Source organism: Rutilus rutilus, assembly GCF_951802725.1.
Source record: "Rutilus rutilus genome assembly, chromosome: 22".
Taxonomy (NCBI): Eukaryota; Metazoa; Chordata; class Actinopteri; order Cypriniformes; family Leuciscidae; genus Rutilus; species Rutilus rutilus.
In genome coordinates this window covers 21140563-21165132 of record NC_140227.1, presented here as the reverse complement: position 1 = coordinate 21165132, position 24570 = coordinate 21140563, and the positions used below count along the sequence as shown (strand labels likewise).

Genomic DNA, 24570 nt, shown 5'->3' with positions numbered 1-24570 from the left:
CTGGGGTTGGCAGTAAATTCTTCAGGCAAATGTTTTTTGCACTCTCTCTGTCTTTCTTCCTCGCACTCTCTCTTTCTTCTGCACTCCCTTTTGGCTGCCTCCTCTCCGTTTTCTCCGCTCACATCTGGTGAGCAGTCCTTGTCTGCTTTTACTGTGCTGAGGTCATTTTCATCCTATGAGGAAAGTGAAACCTTATGAGTGGAACTGCCAGGGACATGCACAGCTAGGAGGGGTTGTTACAGGCCACTTTAGTGGGACTCCATTTTTTTTATGCTGTTTTACCAATGTCTGTTAACAAGGCCGTTCTTGGCTGTTCAGAAATGTAAGTTGTCTTTGTCCAAAATCTCTGTCCAAAAATCACATATATGCGCCACAGAGAACAAAAAAAAACCCTCCTTGAGACATATGGAATGCTAATGAAATGCTTCATGAAAGAAACCCAGCAGTGCAGATTTTTTAAAACCAGATTAGCGCTTAAAGATATTCAAATGCACTGCAAAAACATTTTTCACACAAAAAAAAGATTATTGGTGGATGTTTTACAAGAAAATACTATTTCAGTCTCTTTACATAAAAATGTCATGTTTAATTCAATGTTACTTGCTGTTTCTTTGTATTTAATTGTGAAATTCACTGTGAAATGTGAATTTTTTCAGTGTAGATATTCGGATAAATAATATAAATAATAAATAAATAAACCAATGTCTGTTTACAAGGCTGTTCTTGGCTATTCCGAAATATAAGTTGTCTTCATCCATAATCTTTGTCAGAAAAATCACACGTGCCACAGAAAAAAAAACCCGGCTCTAGAGACATGTGAAATGAAAGAAACCCACCAGTGCGGATTTCGAGGTTGAAAGTAGGTTTTCATCGTGTGTTTTTTTTTTTTTTTTTTACCAGTTTTTCAAGGTCATTTATAACACTGTATTTTCATTGAAATTCCTGACAAGCCTTGGCCGCGTTTTGCTTGCAGAAGGCCTCACTGCAAAAACCTGAGACAGCTGTGGCCGCTGAAGTGTTCTGCATTCAGCAAGGAAACCAAGTGCTGCATATGCAGAAAGTGGGAGACATTTCCTGGAATGCAAACAACCTCCCTGTCTGATTTTTACTGAAAACGGGCCAAAGAGGTGTCTTTTGGAAGGATCACGTCTTTATTTAGATTCAGAGATTCAGACTGGTCTTTATGTATGATTTCCGCTCTTCTTGGCACCACCGGTCCAGTGTCTGTAATCTCTCTTTTCTTTCTTCCTCTCCTCCTTTTATCTCTCTCTCCTTCTCTTCCACCAGAGAATAGGAAGAAAATGTGCTGAAGCTGCATTTGTCCCTGCTGGCTGACACAAAAAGCAAATTTAGGACTCCCCTCCCTCCCTTCTTTCAATTAAAGCTTCTCATGAATATGGAGTTTTCTGTCCGTGGTGGAGAGAGAAGCCAAATGAGAGCTAGCCTGTAAAAATATGAAAGTGACTTAAGCTCAAACAGTTGAAGAATGTAGAAAGAAGATTAGGGATCAGCAGGCTGAGGGCACATGGTGTTGGTAATCATATTTATGCATATTAAAGCCCAAGGGGATTTTCAAGAATGCATGGAAATGCATGGATAATGAGTCTCTTTGGTTGCCTTTAGTCAGATGTTGCTGATTAAACTGGTCAAATGCTTGTGTAAAACACTGTTTGATCAGAAAGAATTTGGCCTTTCTGTTGTCGTGCTAAGAAATATTTATACTTATCCCATTTATTTTGCTCTTTGAACATCTGATTTGTCTTAAAGGTAGACGGGAGGTCACCTCAGGGTGTTTTAGCTAATACACATTGCTTCAAAACAGACCCAACTGATGCCATTTGATGTCGTTGGGACGGTGTGAAAAGGAGTGGTCCGGTCTTCTTTGTTTTACAGCGGCCCTGTCAGCTTAATGAGGAGAGTATTAACCTTTATCACGTCAAAAGCCCACAGTCCAAGCACCCCTAATGGCCCAGGAAGCCCCCGGCCGGGGTTGTAGGGAGGTCAGGTTGAATTACAGGACATAAACAACAACACAAGCAATTTCAGCTGAGGTAAGAGGGTGGGGCTGATGGCAGTTGTTGTTTTTTGAGGGGGTTGGGGGGGTAGCTAATCTCATGAATTGATAACTAGCAGAGGAAACTATTGATTGATTGATTGATTTTTTTCTTTTTTTTTCTTGCACTTGTAAACTCCCATTGACCTGGATATGTACAGTGAAAAAAGAATTAGAAGAAACTAGAGGATGGATGGATGGAAAGCCTATTGGAAATGGATGTGGGCAATGAAAATGGATTTTCAGAAATTCAGTTGAGTGGATATTCAAAAAGACACTCAGATAAATCCAATTAGTCAGATATTCAAATAGATATTGATAGACATAGATAGATATTCAGATAAATAGTCAGAAAGATATTTGAAGATAGCTAGATAGAGAGAGAGTGAATGTCAGTTCACCGGGGTCAACTGGTTTTACTGGAGTTGGAGACAAGTCCAGAGACAAGGGGTCCATGGGCACACAGACTCCCCCGCCATCTGGCAGCCATAAAAGTGTTGGAAGTTGGAGTTTTAGGGGGTTTATGGCCTTGCAGGGTGAGACATGGCAAGACACTCTGGATGCCCCCGAGCTCCTCTGCTTCCTTCACAGCCCTCTATTCGGGTCAGAAGTTCATTGCCTTTCTCCCCTTTAAAATACCTTGGAGCTTTAGATGGTGGGAAGTGGTTTTTATGCGGGCGTCTTTTGCATGCGTCTGGCCTCGGAGAAAATTTTACAAGGCAGGACAGCAGACGTGATTCACACAGATGGCGAGAAGTTGGACCCTGGTGAGTCAACGAATGAGTTTTGTGTCGATATGCGTCATCATGTGCCTCATCAAGTCACTCTGAAACTTCAAACAGCCCCACTGGCACGGAACAGAATAATAAGACAAGTAATTAAAAACTTTCTTGGTCGCAATTCAAAATAACATTCAGATTCATGTATATTATGTCTCTACCATCAATTAAACAGGTGAGGAAACAAAACAAACAATTGTGGAATTTTGTTCACACTATCTTATTTTCTACCGTCCTATAATCTTACTCTCAATGGGCTTTTCAGGTCTGATCAAGTCCAGATTCCTTTAGAAATTATATCCTCCACAGAGGCTGAACCAACTTTAACACCTTCTGCAGCTTGAGTAACAATGCGCTCTCATAAATATCAGTTAACAGAGAGAGACTAAATCAAACTGAGAGGGCGTAAAAACAAATGTGATCTTTCGGAATTCATTCGGAAGCACAATGACCTTCTTCCAACTTCTTGGCCTTGTTTTTGTTTCCTGTCTGAATTTCCATCTAGTGTATCTCAGCGTGGTTGAGTTTCTAGTCTCTTTATGGCCCCCACTCGTTTCAGCATCCTCTTTGGAGGATGAAAAATGCTGACAGTGGAAGAGTAAAAACTGTGTTTGGCAGGCACGCCCTTGAAGGTTTCTGTGTCACTCAAGCCCATTGAATTTTTAATTATTTCCTGGCTGTGGTATTCTGCTCTACTTCACTAGGGCGCCTGGCTCCATGCTGTCTCACATCTCAGATGGTAGACACTGTGTTAGACATTTGCGGTTAAATCTGCTCAAATCCTTGGACGCCTACTGCAAGCAGGTGAGACCTTGGTTCAGAGAGGCTTTTTTAAAAGGATACAGTCGTTTACTTGTCCCAAACCTGTATGACTTTCTTTCTTCTACAGAAGACAAAAGAATATATTTGTTAAAATAAATATGATATTTAATATATATCTTTTTTTGGGTGAACTATCCCTTTACTGTAAGCTACTGTATCTCAAACAGTCCTTGAAAATGTTGCGATACCTTAAGCATGTTAGTGCACATGCGAAACTAAATTGCCTGTATTTACAGCGCCAGCAGTCTGCAGGAGACAGACGGCACTTCCCACTTCACTACGAATCCCGCACGCAGCTTTTGTCTCTCAGACTGATGCATTTAGCATTCAAATCCATCATTATTCCCTGCCCGGCAGACAGCAGTAATGTAATCTCTGTTGATTTACAGGCAGAAGTATACATCCCAACTCCCAACAGCTGGATCTGCTCTGTACCAGCGCTGTCTGATCATGCCTATTGGATTTGCCTCTTATAATTATCATAATAATGACTTCAAATGCATTTGACGCGAGGACCTCTGATTGCACTTGACAAGAGCTTCTCCAGGCTGGTGAGTTGCACATCAAAGAAGCGTTCGGACTCGGAGGGTGGTGCAGTTTGAGCATTTGGCCCGAGATTTATTGAGAGGCTCTTAACATATTTCAGGGCGTCTCTCCCTCACTTTTCCGTGTCATGTCGAGGTCTCCCGGGTTCCAAGAGAGGAAAAGAGTAATAAGAAAGAGAGCGAGAGCGAGAGCGGGAGATTTTGAATAAACGGCTGGAAATAATGATCTCTGTTCTGAGTTAGTGGTTACATCAACAGCAGTGATTCAGGGAGGAAAAATGTGGTTTATGTCTCTTTAAGTCTCTAGGCTGTCTGCAAAATGCATTAGTCCTGTGGAGCAGACACAGGCCAGGGCAGAGGGAGGAGCCCAGAGCTGCGGAGGGGGGAGGGCTGGAGGATTGAACAGCCACAGTCTGGGCCTCTAGCCTCCTGGCTAGACTGCTGAAAGTTATTATTGAGTTCCTGAGCAGAGCCTCCCCTCCCTGCCATACTAGTGTCTGTTCACCCTGTGCTCTCGTTCTCTCAGACTCGCTGGGTGGGTATACGTGTGTGTGTGTTTACTGGCTGCCAGTTCACCATGGCCTTATACAGTAACGCAGCACACAATTTAGCATTTTAAACAGGAGTCTTCCAAACTTAAGAATGAACACTTTGCAATAAAGTTCAATTAGTTGAAGTTCATTTGGGATTATGCACTAATACCGTTATTGTTCATTTATAAATATACGAGTGTTTATGGTTAATTCATGTTTGATTATACAACTTAATGTTAAAAAATTATTAATTTGAATTATAAACTAAACATTAACCTGGATTAATAAAATGCTTTTTAAAAGTATTGTTCATAATGGCTAATGTTAACAAATTGAAACTTAGTGTAAAGTGTTACCAACTTAATTGAATGTGATCTTTATAATAATTATTACAATTACGTATTCATAAAATATTATGAAAAATGATTTACTAGGGCTGTCAATAAAAAAAAGCTAAAATTTAATAATGCTGAATAAAACGTTTATTTTTATTTTCATTTTTTATTTCACCTTTATTTATAACCAGGAGAAAATCTCTTGCTACGATAAGTATTTGCATTTACACATATACAACAAAAAACAATAATAAAACAAACATACAATCATGTTTGTTCATGATTTAAATAATGAAAGCTTCATTTTTGTGTCAAACTTTACAATAAGGTCTCATTACTTAACATTAATGCAATAACTAACATTTAAAGAACAGTGAGCAAAACGTTTGTTACTTATTATTCTTTGTTAATAATTGTTAGTTCATGTTATCATTAAATAATGCTAACAGATACAGCTTTTGATTTTAATAATGTAGTAGTACATATTGTAATTAGTAAATAATCAACATTAATTAAGATTAATAAATGCACTAGAAGTGTTTTTCATTATTATTTGATGTTAACTAATGTTAAAAAATGGAACCATAAAAGCTTATTTTTAATCTATTGTTTACAACACAGACTCAAACCATTGCTACCATTGCTACCATTATTATTTATCGTTATTGTTCGAAATTGGATATTCAATTGTGCATTCTCTTTCCCGTATTTTTACATTTAGATAACACTGTAAGGCCAATTTTTCATACTGTACATTGTAATTTTGTGATAACTAAATTCACTTTCACAATTATCCATTAAAATGACTAATTTTAATGTTTCTTAATTCAATTTATATATCGTTTCTATTGTATAGATTTGTAATACTACCTCATATTAATCTATTATCGGACATAATTTTACTATCAGTGCACACGTATCGTGAACGTTGTAGCATATGGTCTTATAAGGTATAGAATGCGGTGCAAACGTATGAGAGGACACAGACAGACAAATGTCCCTCAGCTGTTAGTGGAAAGGCCACATAGGTCAGTGTGGATTGGTGCTGGGAGATTACATGCTAACCCCAGGCCGTCTTTTGAGGCAGGGCTCAGAACAGGAGCACCGGGCCCTAATCCCGCTGATCAGATCAGACTGAACAAATTAACGCACAGAGCAGTGTCACATCGGGAACATACACACAGCAGACTCAGGAGACATTTATATAACACACTGGCCTTTATCTTCGTTGTCTCTCTTTTGTGTTAGATCTGAGCTGGCACTGACTCACTGGTAAGCTACTCAAACCGTCAGACATTTTGGCACAAGTTCAGAAAAGCCTGATTATCTGTAAAACAGCCACATCTCGGTTAAAAGGAAGCAACTTCACAGGATTTATGCGAGCGGAGCGCTAGCAAAAGTACATGTTTAATGGATGTCAGGTGTGTAGGTCCATTTAACAAGTGTCCAGAAGACTGGCAGACTAATGTTAGCCGCAGAAGCAGGGCTGGGAAAGGGTCTGGTCCGCGAACACCCTGGAGTGGAGATGGCGAATTCAGTATTTTGTTGTGTTCTGTTGGTTGAGTCAGAGCTGAGCTCAAGGTGTTATGCAGTTGCTATGGAGAAAAACATTGGCCCTTTCAGATTCAGAGGAGCGCTGTAAAATGAAAATGGTCCAGGAAAAAGAAGTTTCCAGAAATTTTCAAAGTTACAAAGCACATCAAGGGAGCAGAATAATGTAATGCCTGCTGGCAAAAAATAAATAAAAAATCTATTGAGGTTGGGTTTTAGATCCTGGTCCCCAGTTTAGGATGCTGATGTCCCCACCAGGTACATAATCTCAAAGCTAATATGCAATCCAAAACTGGTGTTTTCAGCAGGGATGCTTCTCATTCTGACCGGTTTGTAAAGTTAAAGTGGTAGCTCACCCAAAAATGAAAATTAATATTATTAGGGTCTCACCCTAATGTCATTCCAAACCTATATGACTTTCTTCTGGAAAGTTTAAGATTTTTTCAGAAATGTTTTCAGTGGTCACCAAAACGGCTTTGTTACCAACAATCTTCAAAATATTGTCTTTTGTGTTCCTCAGAAGAAAGTCATACAGGTTTGGAATGACATGGGGGTGAGTAAATATGAATTTACTTAATTTTTGGGTGAACTATTCCTTTAAACCTTATTTTTTTGTGTACCAGACATTCAAATCAAAAACTGACTATAACCAGACAAGTATCCCAGCTTTTATTTGAAGGATTTTTGTTTCCACCATTAGGTTTCTTGTCCTGAAAGAGTGCCCTTCTTTACTGCTTAATGGAAGAATGAGCCTCTCTGTTTCCCTATTAATCTCTTTATGTAATCATCTGCTTTATTAAGCTGTACTACTTCACGGAAAAATGGAAAAGGGATTTTTCCAAAATGCAGGGTTTCCATGTAGAGATGTGACAGCTCTTCACACGGTGCTGTAATAATAGCTAATTCTAACCTTGTATGTCTTGTACTTTGGAAAAACGCTCAATTACGGAGTTTTGGGCACTCGGCGGGTAGCTCTTTTTCGCCCCTAATTTTGTTTTGTTTTTCCTTCTACCACGCAATTCTCTGTTTTTCCTCTTCTGTTGTTTCTAATGCTTCCTGTCAATCCACGACATCCATTAGCACTCCCACCTCCAGTTTGCCGCACTTGTATTTGTTTTGACAAATGCTGGAGGAACATTGGGCTTTCAAAGTGACTGTAAAAAGCAGAACAAACTAAAATAATCCATTCCCAGCCTTGGCCGTATACACCTTAATTATAGGGCCCACTCCCCTCTCTGCCTCGCTCGCAAATGCACGGGCCCTAAGAGCGTTTCACAGAAACTGCCATGTTTTCCATTTACTGTAGGCCTACTTGCGGTGATTAGCCGTAGTCTCAAATGGACATGCTATGAAAGGTCAAGTGATGGTCTCCCTCCTGGATGGGTGCACATTATTGTGCTAGCTCTTGGAGTTGCATGGAAGATGTCTGCTCCATCTTTACAACACCTCTGTGTTGTCGATCGCCAGCGTTTAGATGGCGTCAGGGGTTGAGAATGCCGAAATGTGGTTGGAAGCAGTAAATTTCAGATGGATTTATAGCCTCTCTTGAGTCAATTGCCACCACGCTGCCCCTCCCCTGTCCCAGGGCAGACACAGTGAAGGTGCCGTGACATCATTGAGACCCTAAGCACTGACCGTAACTTCACCCTGCCAATTCTCAGCGGGAGCTTTTACAACTTCAGCAGCCTCTCCGTACCCTGAAACCTTCTGACCTCCCCTTGGCATTCACTCCCTCATCATCCTCCCAAATAAACCCACCACCGCACCTTATTTGGTGCAGGAGTCACAGTTATTGCCGTCAGTCCTCCATACACAACAAAGTATGAGCTTTCACGTGTTCTTCCAGCAGCAGCAGTATTCTGAAGTGCCTGGGTGTGTGAGGTTAGGTGTTGCTGTCGAAGGGAGTGATTGTATATTCAGTGTCTGACATACCGAAGCAGCTCCCTGACAAAATACATATCATGTGTGTCCTGTCCTATTTAACTGTCATGACTGATTGATCGCTGACTGGAAGCGTTACGTAAGTGAGCGCAAGCATTGGTTGCATTCCATGTATGTGGCGAATATTTCTCCGATGTAACATTTCTCAGACTTTTCTGGTCATTATTTAAAAAAAAAATTGTAGGACTTTTTTGCTTCATTAGACAGAGACTGTAGATCATGACAGGAAATTGGGAGAGACAGGGGAACATGAAACAGTTAACGTGTTGCAGGCTGGACTCAAACTTGTGTTGTCGGCATTAGCTCCAAGGCCTATTTGTTGATTTTATGCTTTATTGGAGTTTGTAGAGAATGACAAAAAATCGGCTTGGAGATATAGGGGAAAAGGGACAGGATGTTTTTTTTAATTTTTTTATCTCTTATCTGCATATATTTGATTAAAAATACAGTAAAAACAATAATATTGTGATAGATTATTGAGATTTAAATTATTTGAATGTTTTAAAATGTAATTTCTTCCTTTGATGGCAAAGCTGAAATTTCAGTATCATTACTCCAGTCTTTAGTGTCACATGATCCTTCAGAAATCATTATAATATGCTGATTTGGTGCTAAAGAAACATTTATTATTATCAAACATTTATTTTTTCAGGATTATTTGATGAATAGTTCAAAAGAACAGCATTTATTTGAAGTTGGATTTTTTTAAACGTACATGTTTTTTACTGTCACTTTTGATCAATTGAATGTCCCCTTGCTGAATAAAAGCATTAATTTCTTAAAAAATCGTACTGATCCCAAACTGTATTGTTTGTTGGCAGCATTAGCACCAGTACGTGCACCAGCTCTGACAGTCTCCTTATCTTAATTTACCCTCACTCTCAACGTTTTTGCTTCAGTTTCTGTGATTTCTTTGCATCAGGCAGGAGGTTTAGCTAGCTATTAGCGGAGATAGGAGGGGCTCTTCAGTGAGACACAGCTGCTAACAGAAGTCCACGCTCTAACTGGAGGAACTAAAGCCCCATCTGCTCAGTCAATCACACAGGCACGAGAGCCAAAGCCAGCCAGCCATTCCACCCTCTGCGCACAGGGACAACTAGAAACTGCAGATAGAAAGGGCGGGAATATCACCCTTTCACTTAGTGTTGGTTTAGGCAGGGCTTGTGGCCTTCTTCAAGCTCTTCTAATATCTGTGATATTATGGCTCTCCTTATTATTCAAGCCCCTTGTGTTGGTGTGGCAAAGAGGTGATTCAGTGAGACTATAGCCTAATTGTCTTTCTGCACTTAACCTCCTGCGCAATAGCATTAGAACTAAAGCACACAGATTAAAATTTAGGCACGACCAGCACTCTGAAAAATCTGTACAAAGCAGTCAGATGATCAATATGATATTTTTGTATTCTATATTGTATTCTGTACTATTTCTTGTTTGCTGTATTTTCCGGACTATAAGTGACTTTTTTTTATCATCTGAAACATGCTGCAAAATATTCCAAAGGGACTTGATATAATGCAATTAACGTCAAGCATGCAAAATATACGAAAAGTGCACACATTTGCATTTGTGCCAAATGAGAGAGTATGATTTTTGCACTTATCTGGTTGTTTGTTTTTCTCTCAACGATGCGATTTTGACATGTTGCAACTTGCAACTTGAGGTCAGGTGCGACTTATTTTCTGGAAAAAATACATAACATTTTTTTAAATCCAAACATTTCTGTTTATTTCCATAATTAAATGTACAAAATCCCTGGTTTTAAATGGTTTGTCAATCCCACAAACAAACTGAAAACGTACTGATTGACAGATTAGCAGCACTGAGTAATAATCTTTAGTGGTGACGAGTGTCTAGAGTTTCTACAGACGTTTATTTACTGACGTTTTTCTTTTTCCCATCATCCCCCCTTAGGCTTCCTGGTTTGCATGTTTCCTGCATTATAGTGTTCTAAATGTGAAGAGAAGCAGAAAGACATTGTGTGAATGTGTGTGTGCCTTGTGGGGTGTTTTGTCTCTACCTCAGTGTAAGCATTACTCTCCACAGCATGCAGTTTAATCCATTTAAGTACATAAATGCAATCCGTTTTATGAATATATCAAGAGAAATTTGGGTAGAATTGTATGTATGAGTTTTGTGAATGCATTTTATTTGCAGTCTGGAGGTGGACTACTTATTGGAGGACTTAAGAGTCCGATGAGACTATACCCTTATGTGCCTGCTGGAATACACCATATTGAAGCAGATGGATTCCTCCATCGCTCTCAGAGCAGGATTACGCGTTACACCCCGCCTCTGCCTCAAAAGTCTGTTCCCTCTTCTGCTCAGACAGCAGCAAGACTCCAGTTTAAAGGCTATTAACACAATCCAATCAAGATTGGTTTTCCCTAAGGCTCTGTATCTAACTTCTGGAAAGGCTTCTGAAAAAGAATGGACTTGAAGGGAAACGTGATGGCATGGTTTTTCCTGTCACTTGAAAGCGGAAGAGCTGGGGACATTTTCAAATGGCACCGATCTGCCAGCTGACACCTGGTGACAACTGAGCTTAATATAAATTGCGAGACCCTCCAAAGCACTCTCACTTGCGTTAGGACAGCTGGCATTGCCACCTTCTTTCTCTCTCACATACTCTTATGTACACTTTTATCCTATACAGTCTTCAAGAAGCCCCCTCTAATTAGGGCACCGGTCTCCAGCACGTCTCAATAAAGCTCCCACCCAAGTGCGCTTCACCAGTTTTGCCCTTGACTTTGGCAGAGCACGGTGAAGCACACACAGATCTGGGGATTACATGCAGGATTTCCGTGGGGGGAAAGAAAAGCTGTAATAGGAAACTTGTTGTGCCTGGTTGCTGTGCACCACCACCGCTACAGTTCTTTCAGGCAGCATGGCACATTATTGTGAGGATGTTATAGTTGCTCGAGCAAGTTCAATAGAGCAGACCTATTTTTGTTTCACGACGAATGCAACTCCACTTGTTTGGCTTCCAGTTCCAAGTAATGGCAACAGAGACTTAGACCATGCACCTTCTCCCCGAACAAGCTGGATGGTGTGACACGACGAATGCAAGTGGAGTAATATTTGCTTCATTAGTCATTCCGAAATCAGAAGCAAACGTGGTCAGATGTTATCCAATCCGTTTTATGACAACATGCACCCATGGCTCTTGGATGGAGCAATGCATTCCAAACTGTTATACTAAATATATTTGCTTGGGACGTTTGCGCATCTTGGACCATTTGCAAAAATGTAATTTTTCAAACCCTTTTAAAATCAGTATCAGCCCAGTAATTTCTCATTTTTTCCACACATTGAAAAAAAAAAAAAAAAACTAGGGGTGCATGATATATTGGTACCATATCAGCTACTGACAGATATATATTTTTTACATTTATCTGTATTGATGTTGGATAATGAAAGGGATAGTTCACCCAAAAATAAAAATTTTGTCATTACTTTATTTCATTGAGTTTTATGCCCACCCAGGATATCTGCCAGCCCACCCCTTTTGCTTCCAAGAACCAAACCTGTTTTTAGTCTTATTTTTAAATGTATTTAGACAAAGTAGTGTATGATTTTAATATCTGCCATTTATTGTTTATCCGCCATAACAAGAATAATGAATTTGATTAATGAATTGATTCCTGGAATACCAACGGTTATGTTGACGCAGATATGCACGTTTCGTCCATGTATGTTTGCCGTAAAGCGCTCCTTTATAACATGCCTTCAAAGAAATCCCACACAATAGGCAGTTGAAAGGGCATAGGATTGAATGGCCACTTTAAGAGTAAGCCGTACTTGGCCTTCAAGTATACATTCCTGCTGCTTTGTGTTTCCTCTGTGGTCCTGCTCCTCGAACCCGCCCACTCACATTCAGGAACCAGACGCTCCGAGTTCCCACAGGGCCATCAGCCAAAGCAAACTACAGAGAGGAAATGTGGCCCTCACTCACTCACTCTTTCAATCACTCACTCATGTGCTCCATCAGTAATGGAGCCTGTGTTAGCGCTTTTTTAATTTGCTCAACAAGAATATACAGTATGTTACATTTGACGTTACATAAATATTTTATCTGTGTTCACGCTGTAGTGTAATTCTTTTTAGAATTTAGAATTCTTCAAAATTTTATAATAAATCCAGATGGCTTCTTTTAAGGTTTATTAGACTGTTGGTTTGAGTCCAGATGTTGTACATGTCCTAATCTGCAGCCACACAAACACAATCTCCATTATGTGTTTGTGTGGTTTTGCCAAGCTGTTTGAGACCGTCTGCCCTGCATGTGTGTCACGAGGCCACGCTTTTGATGTGGTGGTGAGTGAGGGCCATGTCACGGCTGCCCTGCATTTCAGATCAGCGGACGTTGCATCAGCGGCTCCCTTGTGGTGTCTGGGAGGGTGCACAGTCAAAGACTATTATGTCTGGGACGCCCTGGTCTTCCTGGAACTCCAGACCTCAGGGAAGGAACAAACACAGACAGACGCTCTTTGTTGGGTCTGCAGTGGTTGTTCAACGCTTGAGTCATGTTTTGACTTTACCCATCCGCATTTTTTGAAGGGAAAAAAAAACAGTGCTTTCCTTTGCGCAAGGCAGGCAGGTCTCCAGACTTAGGAAGGAGGGAGGAACTGTTAATTATTGTTTGATTATGGTTATTTTCAGCATGTCACCCACCACAATTTACTTGCAAAAGTTTCCAAAATATTCAACATTATAATTGGATTATATGCTCAAAAATGACCAATCTTTTTTTTTTTTTTTTTTTTATATAATTAGAATACCTTTCATCACAGAAAAACTGATATAAATGTGTCTTTAATTGAAAAGGGATAGTTCACCCAAAAATGAACATTCTGTCATTAATTACCCTCATGTCGTTCCACTTTAGATCTTTTTGATGAAGTCTGAGAGCTTTCTGTCGGTCCATAGACAGCTTATGCAACTACCACTTTGCAGAATTTCGGCTTTTATTCACATGTAAACATTCATTAACTCACACATCACTTGTGGTAAACGGAAGTTTAAGCACGTTTGCTTGATGTGCGAGAACCAATGAGGTTCATTCTTGTGTGTTACGCAGCACGTTTGATCTTCGCAAGAACCAATTAGTTTTTTTTCTCATGCATCAAGCAGGTTTGGCTGAGATTGTGTTTATGTTCGCTGATCAGTGATTATAATATGTGAATAAAAGCCTAAATTAAAAGTTTATCATATAAAGCGATCGAGTCTGTTCAGAAAATTTGGACTAAACTGCTCAATTCATATGGATTAGTTTTGCGATCTCTTTATTAACTTTTTAAAGCATCAAAGTGGTAGTTGCTTAGCTGTCAATGGAGGGACAGAAAGCTCTCAGATTTCATCAAAAAGATCTTAATTTGTGTTCCGAAGATGAATGAAAGTCTTATGGATTTGGAACATAAGGGTGAGTAATTAATAACAGAATTTTCTTTTTTGGGTGAACTATCCCTTTAAATACCAGGTCATGTTTCAATTCGAATCAAATCAGACACAACTGAAAAACGATTTGCCGTTCGGTAGAAGTCAGTTGCGACGGCTTTAAACAATTTACTGACAGTAATTTCTTTTTTAAATTGCTAATTAGCAAGTTCGAGTGTTTTGTGAATTTATTTCCCCCTTTTGCTGTTGCTATTTAAAATATTGTAGCAATTTTTGTCCCATTTAAAACCATTTTAATCGGTCAAAGCCAAGCCCTGTCAGGTGGATTTCAAAGGGAGATGTGGTGGTAGGCCAGGCTACTATGCCGTGGTAGATGTTATAAGTGGAGAAAATAATATTCTTTACACTCGTAAAGGGTATATATTTTATACTAATTCTATATTAGAAGATTATACGTCCTCTATCGTTCTATGTCTATTTAAATATTTCAGAAAGTGTAGGCTACTGAATCGGTAAGAGACTGCTCTCAAAGCCGCTACACTCATCCTGAAGAGTCCTTGATCACCAATTGGTCCCCGCTATTCAACTCTGCGCTCTCAGAAAATACGTGTGTGCTTGGTGTATCCCTTGCGTGTGTGTGTTTCTCGGCTCCAAGGTACACGTTACCGACCGTAAAGTCATCGCTGAAGCTGGACGTTGAGGAAAGTGTGTATTAGCATGAGTCAGATCCGCATTGAAAGAACCCTCCAAACAGCCATGGTCACATAACGCGTGCTCCCACGCCTTTTGATAACAGGTTTGTTATTATAGTTCGGCACTTAAGATCGGCACAGTGAGCGTGTGAATACACAGTGATTATAATAGAACTACAAGATTCCTTTTTTTTTTTTTTACTACAAGATTCCTGTCAGCACCCTATGATGAGACAAATCCAGCGCTGCATCTCCCCCTTGTGTCCCATTATAGTCAACGACTCTTTAGTCCCTGACCTCGTTTATCCAGTCATAATTCCAACCCAGGTGGTGTTTTTCAGCCAAAAGCACCCTGCTTCTTACTCATTGTGAACCATTTTTCTATCAGCACCTCTTCATGACTTTATCTTCTGCTACCTTTCACACTGACTCTGGTTGTCAGGATGCTCAGGTTACGGGGGTGTTTTAAATTCCTAAACTTGAGTCAGAAAGACACAGGTTTGGGCAGGTCGTTGGCACGGCAAAGGTAAACCCATCCTGGATCTGACATGCTGAAACCTGAGGGCAAAGGGGAGGTCATACTCTCTTTTTTCAGGAAGCCTTTTTAGTTGTATGAATGCCTGTAGTGTTTGGTTTTTATTTGTACTGATGCTAAATTTACCCTGATTTCTCTCAGATATTTGCTGTGAGCTGTAAGTCGGTTTGACACCTACATGGTCAAAGCTCTACCTCAGCGCTGGAGTCTTGCTTTTTATCATCTCATAGAGTGTGTGTGTTTTTTTTGTTACAGGCGTACAGTCCCATTCCCTCCAAAAAGTCCAAACATGAACGCTCAAGATCCCCATCAATGGATAAAGAGAAGCAAGCTGATTGGCTACAGTCTCTGGCTGCATCTGCTAATAAGGTAGATTTGCATTGGCTTGTTTCCTTTATGAAAAACATTATCCGCATAAAGATAGATATATGTCGTGATTCATATTTTGTGGTTTCAAAGCTGTTATAAAACAATCAGTTTCATATATTTATTTTATTTTAGTTGGTTTGTTTGGTCAATTTTCACACTCTGAGTCTGAGCATAGTTGAACCAACTCATTGCTGCATAGACCTCTGGATTATGAATTAAATGAAAAGTTACTCTTCGAAATTATCAGCATTTATTATTTTGGCTATTTTATCTAGGCATCATAGATAGTGAAGTTAGGGATGCTAATATTAAAATTCTTTACTATTTTGTCTAAACAAATGAAAAACAAATGCGCAGAAAAAACGAAACAATTAAATAAATACTGATGAATCGTCTATATTGGTCAATAGCTGATAATATGATACTTCTTGCGTCCCTAATTAAACGGTCTTATTTTTCTCTGTTTAGGATCTTAAGCAGCTCCAGTTCAAGCAGAGACCTTCAGCCTTCAGGCCCTGGTCTCCCAGAGTTCCCTCTGCTGAGCGAGAGACACCTAGCCACAAGTATGAGAGGTGCGCACATGTAAACATTCTGTGATTATACCATGATAGCATTAATATAGCCATAAGTAGTTAATTCATCATCTCCAATGCATCAATACATTGCTTTGATTGAGACAATTAATTAATGTCTCCTTTTCCTGTGATATTCAGACCACTTGCTAAAGGACAAGACAGCCTGGCAGTTCCAAATGTATCGCTGCCCATTGCCACATTTAAAAATAATGAGCAGCCACCGCACTGTTTCTCTCACCCCACCGAGACCCACTTCACAAGCAAGACAGAGAGCTCCAGGCCAAAAAAGAGGTGGCCATCTGCAGAGAGACAATCACAGCCGGTGACCAAAGCCTCTCTGCCCACTCCAGCAGTCAGACAGCGACCTCTGGAGAACGAGGACTCAGACGCAGAAATCGAGGTTGACCACTGTGGTGAAGGTAGGATGTGGAAAAAGAGGATTATCAGTTAAATACATTTTGTGAAAACAATTGATACATCCATGTTTGGTAGATAGTACACTAATATGATACATGTAAACTGATTAAAGCTCAAAAGAGAGTATTTTTGCAAAATCTGGCAACACCATTTAGATTGAGAATGAAATAAATATTGCACTTTTATTTCACTGCTGTATTATTCTGTCATTCCAGGTACTGTCTCCTGTTCATTGATGTCCCCTCCATTTACAAATGGCATTGGAGCAATGAACCTCAGCGCTCCCAGTACTGCAGAGGTGCATGATGGGAGGGTGAGACTAGGGGCGAGCCCTTGCTCTGAGCTGGAAGTCCTCAAGCAGACGCTCTGCAGTGACCTGAGCTCTAAGGAGGCCAGAGAGAAGTTCCTCCAGGAGATCATCCGCATGAGAGTGAAGCAAGAGGACAAGCTAGCCGCCGCTCTGCAAGCCAAACGCAGCCTTCAGCAGGTACTTACTGTTTTTTCAAACCAAACATTAGACATTTAACGACATTAAATAAAGGACAAAATATTCAATTCAAATGTTTAAATACTAAAACTAAAAATTATATTTTTAGTATAGTTTTGAATATTCTGAATTTAGAACAATCACAGTGTAGTTGTCAACTAAAACTATTGAAAATAGTTCTTGGTAATTTAAATAATGCTACAATGAAATAAAATATAAATATTAGATGAAAAACAAACAAACTTTTTTTTTTTTTAATTAAAATACTATAAAATAGTTCATAAATACTACAATAATACTGCTCTGCACTATTTACAGGTCAATAAGCAAATTTGTATAGCGAAAACGTGTGTGCTATTCTTCAACAATATTGCCTGTCGTTCACAGGAGCTGGAGTTTGTCAGGGTGACTAAGAAGGGCAGGCTGAGGGAAGCCATCGAGGCCAAGCGGAACCTGAGGAAGGAGATTGAGCGCCTCCGTGTGGAGTGTGAGAAGAAGGTGCGAGACGCCAACGAGTCCTGCGGCAGGCTGAAGAGGGAGCTGGACAGAGAGAGACAGCTCCGGGTGTGCGATAAGGGCTGCGAGGCAGGACGTTTGAGGGCCAAGTATTCCTCACAGGTGAGATTCGGAACTTCCTGTTGGTATATTTTAGCACAGAAGATACATTTACACTGTGTGTTTTTACACGGTGGTTGCTTTTGATGTTTAGAGAGCAGGGTGAGTTCAAACGGAAGCATTTTCACACTTTTGGACGCCACTGTGAATAATAAAGTATAATGACAGGTGCACAAAATTTGCTCTGGAAAATGACTTCCAACATCTCTTTTTCTCTCCATCAGATTGAAGATCTGCAGATGAAGCTCCAGCAAGCAGAAGTGGACCGTGAGCAGTTAAGAGAGGACCTGCTGAAGGAGCGGGACGCCCGGCAGAACCTGGAGAGGGTCGTCAAAGAGCTTCAGGAACAGCTGGGCCACAAAGCAGAGACGGAGGGACACGCCATCGCAAACACACAGCCGACTGAGGGAGAGAAGAAAGAAATGAGAGCTGAAGATGTATCTTAAACATTTAGAGTAATGTGTTCGACGTATGGCTGAGGATGAAGACTTTGATTTGAGGACGAGTAGAGGACGCCTCTAAAGCTAACGTATTCATGAAAAAAAGTTCTGGATCACAGGAAAATGGTCATGATTAACAATCATATTACAGTGTGCGTTTACCAAAACCAATGGAAACTGTAACCATAAATCATGAACTCAAGTAACTGGAAAGAAGTTTGGTCGCTCCTCGATGGGAGGACGTTCGGAGACGGTGGCATCGCGTGTAACTGACTCGCCTTCGGTTAGCTTCTTTAAGCTAATCTAAGGAATTTATTTTGTTATAAGCTATTTAAATTTTTTGCAAAGATACTTGAAAAATATTTGGGAAACAAATGTGTTTTCTATTCACATTACATTGACAGTAGCAGGTGAACAACCTGTTAGTGCCGCTGATACTCTGTAAACTAGAAAGTGTTACAAGCCAGAATTATACTTGCTACACAGGTGTTGTCATTGCAAGGTTTTGCTCGCTTTTGTTTCACCTTTTTTTCGCTGTTGTATCGAAATAGTTTGCATGAGCGACAGTGCTATGGTGCAGCAAAGCTTTATTATAAACCTACATTCAGATGAGCTTTTTATCTTTGTATTTTTAATTACCATGTACTTAAAACCCTATAGTATTGGTAATGATCAATATGGGCTGAATCCTACCATCTGTCCTAAACTTCAATATCAAGTATTATACTTTAATTACCAGTTTTCGCTATTTTTAACAGTCCAGACGAGGGCACGACATTGATCACTCCATGCTCCGTTTGATGGTGAAATGAATGTTTTTTGTTCAGAATCAGAATTATACTCACGTGACAAATATCCGTTTTTAGTCACTGGTTTAAGGTAAAAATTAATAAATAATAATGCTGTTAATGAAAATAACATTTCTACTTATATAGAAAACAAGGATATATATTTTTTTACTTTCTACCAAAAAAAGAATTGCACTTTTAAGAAAAGATAGTTGTATTGTCTATTTGAAGCCCTCTGTTTTTTCAGATCTCAGACATCAAGTATTGAATAAAAAAGTTTTCATACATTTGTTACAGATGTGAATACCACTTAAACATAAAAAAACTATGTAAATATGATAGCTTGCTTTACACTTCACTTTAAATGCTTTTGCTCCAAACCAATAGACTGTATGTATGAAATAATGTAACACGAAAGTAAATTTCTCCTATCATATTTTCAACTAGAGGGCATTTACTGTATAAAATCCTTATGTAATAATATTAACAAAAATCTTAGATCATTATATTTCTGAATAATTTCAGTCCCTTTGGAAATCACTTTATATAATTACCAAAGCAAAGTTTCACATTCTGAGAATTCTGGTTGATAAATCAGAAATGTGACTGATGAACTGTAAAGAGTATTTGCTGAATTTATAAAAAAATCTTTTATCTCCATTACCCCTGTCTTGAATAAACCTGCAGTAATACATATTCTAACCTCTCCATCGCTCTATTTATTCTGGGTACATTTTTACTTCCCCTTCTATATAACGAGATCCGTATGCTTGCCTATGTCAGTTTTTAACCTCTTGATGTTTTTAATGCGTCACACTTGAGATATGCATTGTGTGCAGGGTCTTGTCATAGTTTTGGTTTTGATGTGGGTCATTTTTTTTTTACTTGTTTTAATGTTCCCCCACGAATAATAACATCATTAAACAGAATCAACCATTTGTCTCGTGTTTTCTGATATTCTTTGCTACATTCAGTAATTAGGATTATATCAATTTAAAGCAACTATAGAGCCCAGATTTGATAGATTTGAGGCATTTAAAAAAAAATTTTTTTTTTTGTCAGGAAAATTTTTGAAGATTTTACCCTGGTTCATAAGATAAGATCAAAGTATAAATTATTTTTTAAGAGCAGTTAGCCCTAATTCATAAGATAAGATTTAAAAAACATTTTTTTATGTTTTTATAAGAACAGTTAACAGTGGTTACGAGTGATAATATTACCAAATTATACATATAAATTATTTTAATATGAAGTTAACCATAGTAAGAAAAGATAAAATATTTTTAATATGTATTTTTTTATAAGAACAGTTAACCCTGGTGTGTATATGAAGAGTTCAGATGCAAAAGCATCTTAAGTGCCATCTGAAATTTTCTTCTAGAATGATCATTTATATCAAGCTCATATATTTAAGTTCAGTAATTTCACTTAAATGGCAATGAAAATTACCTATTAATTGTCATTTAAGTGAAATTACTGAACTTGAATATATAAGCTTTATAAAAATGATCATTCTAGAAGAAAATTTCAGATGGCACTTAGAGGCTTTTGCATCTGAACTCTTCATATATATATATATATATATATATATATATATATATATATATATAGCCTATATATATAAAGAACAGTTCATACCCTGGTTCATAAGACAGAATTTTTTTTTTTTACTCTTATCAGTTAACACTGGTTACAAATTATAAGATTAAAAACGATATAAACATCATTTTCATATTAACCATATAAACAGTTAACCATAGTATATGAGAAAAGATCAAATATATTTTTAATATGTATTTTTATAAGAACAGTTAACCCTACTTCATAAGTTAGTGCTGTCAAATCGATTGATCGCAAAACATTTTTGTGAACAAAATATTTTATGTAAGATACGATTAATCGATTTGACAGCACAAAAAAATCTATTATTTTTATAATTTGTATTTCTATAATTTTATTTTACAGTTTATATATATGTATATGTCACGGATTCAGCCAGCAGGGGGTGCCATCAGCACCAGGTCCTTCAGCTCCACCCACTCGTTCATAATCATCAGAGTTTTAACCTGCCACACCTGTCACATCACAATTAGGAGTCTTACAAATGCACAGAGTTTAACAGATTCTAGTTTATCTTTAAAAAGTAAATCTTAATGGAACCAGGAGCTCCTGATCTGTTTGCTGAACCGGTACAAACTCTCTGACAGTCACTACTTCCTCCAATCACCACTTCTTTGTCAGTCACATCAGCCAGTCCCATGACCCAACCAGCGCTCTTCTCTAGAGCGGCGGAAGATTGCAGTGGATTCCTGTTGCAATGTTCACTGCAATTCGAGATGCAAGCTCCCCGTTTTCTAACCGACAAAGCCAAGATCACCTATATTATATCACTCCTACCTATGCAAGCGAGTTGAACAAAGTTGCCTGAATTGAGGCCGCCTAAAGATAGGGTCTTTCTCCAGATATGGGAATTCAGATGGCAGTTTATGATGATTATATGGGGTTAAAATCTGATAAAACAATCCATTCATGTAGCCCAATGCATCTCAGCTTGCCAGCTAGAAACATTACTGCTGCAATCCTCACCCTTAATTCCATCAGCTACTACAACAGCACCTCCTAGTGAGCCTATGCAGGTAGACTCATTTCATCTATCCCAAACTTAGTGTCAACGCCAAATCCATAATTTATGCCTCTACTGCGGATCTAATGGTCACCTCATCCCTGACTGTCCAGTTCACCCAGCAGTGAGTGCTGTTCAAATTCCCTTGCTAACATCCACTTAAAATGCACCACAGTATCAGTGACTACCCATCGATGTTCTAATGCAGTTCAAGCTCTCATCAACTCAGGAACTTCATCTTCAGGGAACTTCTCAAACACCCTGTACCTTCTCAAGAAACTTCTCTGTTCACAAACCCTAGGCATCCACTCAATTCTGCATAAGCCGCTGGGTCGAGGAATAATTACTCATTGCACACCCATAATCACGCTTGGTATTGAAATCCTGCATAGAGGAAATCTCGCTTCTGGTGCTGGAAGGCTCAACTGCGGACATCATCCTGGGACGCCCCTGTCTACAGATACATTCATCTGGAGTTTCCTGGTCAAATGGAGAAATTACCAAGTGGAGTGAGTACTACTTCATTAATTGTCTCCAACATCCACTGAAGAAACCTTCATCTCAACATCCAAAGATATCAGTCAACCTCAATTCCACCACAATTGAAAGTCCTGAAGTGCAGTCTAATGTGAGCATTCCAGAGGAATATCAGGCATTCCAGGATGTGTTCAGACAAAACTTCCACCTCATCAGCCATGGGACTGTGCTACCAAGCTGGTACCTGGTGTCACATTGCCCAAAGGTGATCTATCCTCTGTCGATCCTGGAGCAGAAGGCGATGGATGAGTACATCGTGGAGGCACTCAAGCAAGGGTTCATTCAACCGTCTACATCACCTGCTGCTTTAAGCTTCTTCTTCGTGGCAAAGAAGAACGGCGGATTGTGGCCGTGCATCAACTAAAGGGTTCTCAGTGATCAAACCATTGTCGTTATCCTTTTGCCCTGGTCCCAGCAGCCCTGGAACATCTGAGAGGCACTCACATCTTCTCCAAAATGGACCTGCTCAGCTCCTACAATCTCATCCGAATACGGAATGGTGAAGAGTGGAAAACTGCTTTCATCATACCATCAGGGCACTATGAGAACCGGGTTATACCGTGCGGGCTGGCAAACTCACCTTCTGAGTTCTAAGGCTTCATGGATGAGGTGTTCCGGTGTTCATGCACCAGAGATTTGTCATCTACATCGTTGATATCCTTATTTATTCCTGGAACCTGGCTGAACATCGCCACCATGTTGTGCAGGTCCATCAGTGTCTCAGACATTTTCAACTCTACCTGAAGCTGGAGAAGTGCGAGTTTTGTCCCCCATCTGTCCACTTTCTGGGTTACATCATCGACGGATGCGGCATTTAGATGGACCAGGGAAAAGTACAATAGTACAATACAAGACTGGCCACAACCCTCTTCAATCAAAGAACTACAACTATTTATAGGCTTTGGCAATTTCTACCATAAATTTATTGTCAACTTCAGACTCTCCCATAACCTCATTACTTCGTAACCAGCCCAAGTCTCTGTCCTGGAGTCCAGCTGCCACGGAAGCTTTCCAACAACTGAGAGAAGCCTTTTGCACTGCTCCCATCCTTAAACACCCCAATCCAAACCTATCCTATTTATGTAAGTAGACGCATCAACCAGTGGTGTGAAGGCAGTGCTATCTCAGCGGCAGGGGGAATCAGCCCAGGACTACAACATTGGTAATCGTGAGCTCCTCCCTATCAAGCTACCCTTTGACGAATGGAGACATTGGCTGGAGGGAGCAAAACACATCTTTTTGCTAATCACAAATCACTGTAACCTGGAATATCTACAGAATGCACGTTGTTTGAACCCTCAGCAGCAGCAGCAGCCAAAGGAGATGAACCTGCTACGCTGGGAGGTCCTGAGGGACACACTTACGTTCCATCCATCCTGCACATCTCATGGACTCAGCTCAGACTGCCCTGTTGCAAACTGAGTCCCTGATTCATAGGCCCATTCACCATCCAACGGCAAATAAACGATGTGACAATTTTATCCACCATATAAAATTTTACCCACCTTTCATGTCTCTCTGCTCAAACCTCACCATGACTCTCTTCTCCTTTCCTCCACAGGACGGGTTGCTGCTGACATACCTCCTCCTCCAGTAGAAGCGGATAACAATTAGATCTACACCGTCCATTCTATCTTAGACTCCTGGCCAATGAGGTAATCACATTGAATACTTGGTGGACTGAGAGAATACCAACCCAGAGGAAAGATCATGGATCTCACACAGTGACATTCTGGATCCCACTCTCCTTACCAAGTTCCGAGTTCCCGGGGCAGATGTCATCTTCATCGCCACGCCTGGTCATCTGGAGCTGCCTGTGGAGGTGGGGTACTGTCACGGATTCAGCCAGTATTCCCTCAGCACCAGCTCCACCCACTCGTTCACAATCACCAGAGTTTTAACCTGTCACATCACAATTAGGAGTCCTATAAATGCACACAGTTCTACTCGCCTGTTCTCCACTCTCATTAGCCTCTACATGAGAGTGCACCTACCCAACTACCTACCTGTATACTACTCACCTTCTTAGTCCTTTAAATGCCATTGACCCATCTGTCTGTTTCACTTCAGAAAACTCCAGGATTGATTCTGCAAAGATGGATGTTCTTCAGTTAAGTGTGATTGTCAAATAGAACTGCTTATGCCATTCACTTACGTGATTGATGATCATTATCGTTCTATAAATAAAAATCCTGTTCAGTTGATCTACGTGCCTCATCTCCTGTTTTGTGACTATGTGTGTGTGTATATGTGTATGTGTGTGTATATACAGTGCTACGCATAAGTTTAGACACCCATGCTAAAGTTGACTAAAAAGAGGAATAAAAACTCATCTTTTGGAAATTGAACTTAATGCCTTAATTAAAAAAATGAGGAAAAATACAACCTTTAAGGACACCAATTTTCTTTGTGAATGAATAATGTATCGTAAATAAATAAATGTTCTCCCTTAAAATACAGGGTGCATAAGTCTGGACACCCCTATGTTAAATTCCCATAGAGGCAGGCAGATTTTTATTTTTAAAGGCCAGTTACTTCATGG

At 39.6% G+C, this 24570-nt stretch overlaps 1 protein-coding gene across 2 annotated transcripts in view; it reads left to right on the top strand.

Moving 5' to 3' along the window:
- The window catches only part of skib (v-ski avian sarcoma viral oncogene homolog b), a 31093-nt gene extending 11287 nt beyond the window's left edge, over positions 1-19806 (top strand). The window contains exons 2-7 of one of the 2 annotated variants that reach the window (XM_084395459.1): positions 15433-15546; positions 16015-16118; positions 16260-16540; positions 16754-17025; positions 17413-17643; positions 17865-19806. In XM_084395459.1, coding sequence (XP_084251585.1) covers positions 15433-15546; positions 16015-16118; positions 16260-16540; positions 16754-17025; positions 17413-17643; positions 17865-18086 — 1224 coding nt within the window. In that variant the 3' untranslated portion in view covers positions 18087-19806. The remainder of the gene's footprint in view (positions 1-15432; positions 15547-16014; positions 16119-16259; positions 16541-16753; positions 17026-17412; positions 17644-17864) is intronic. The other variant, XM_084395460.1, reaches the window with a different exon arrangement.
- Positions 19807-24570: the final 4764 nt, after the last annotated feature.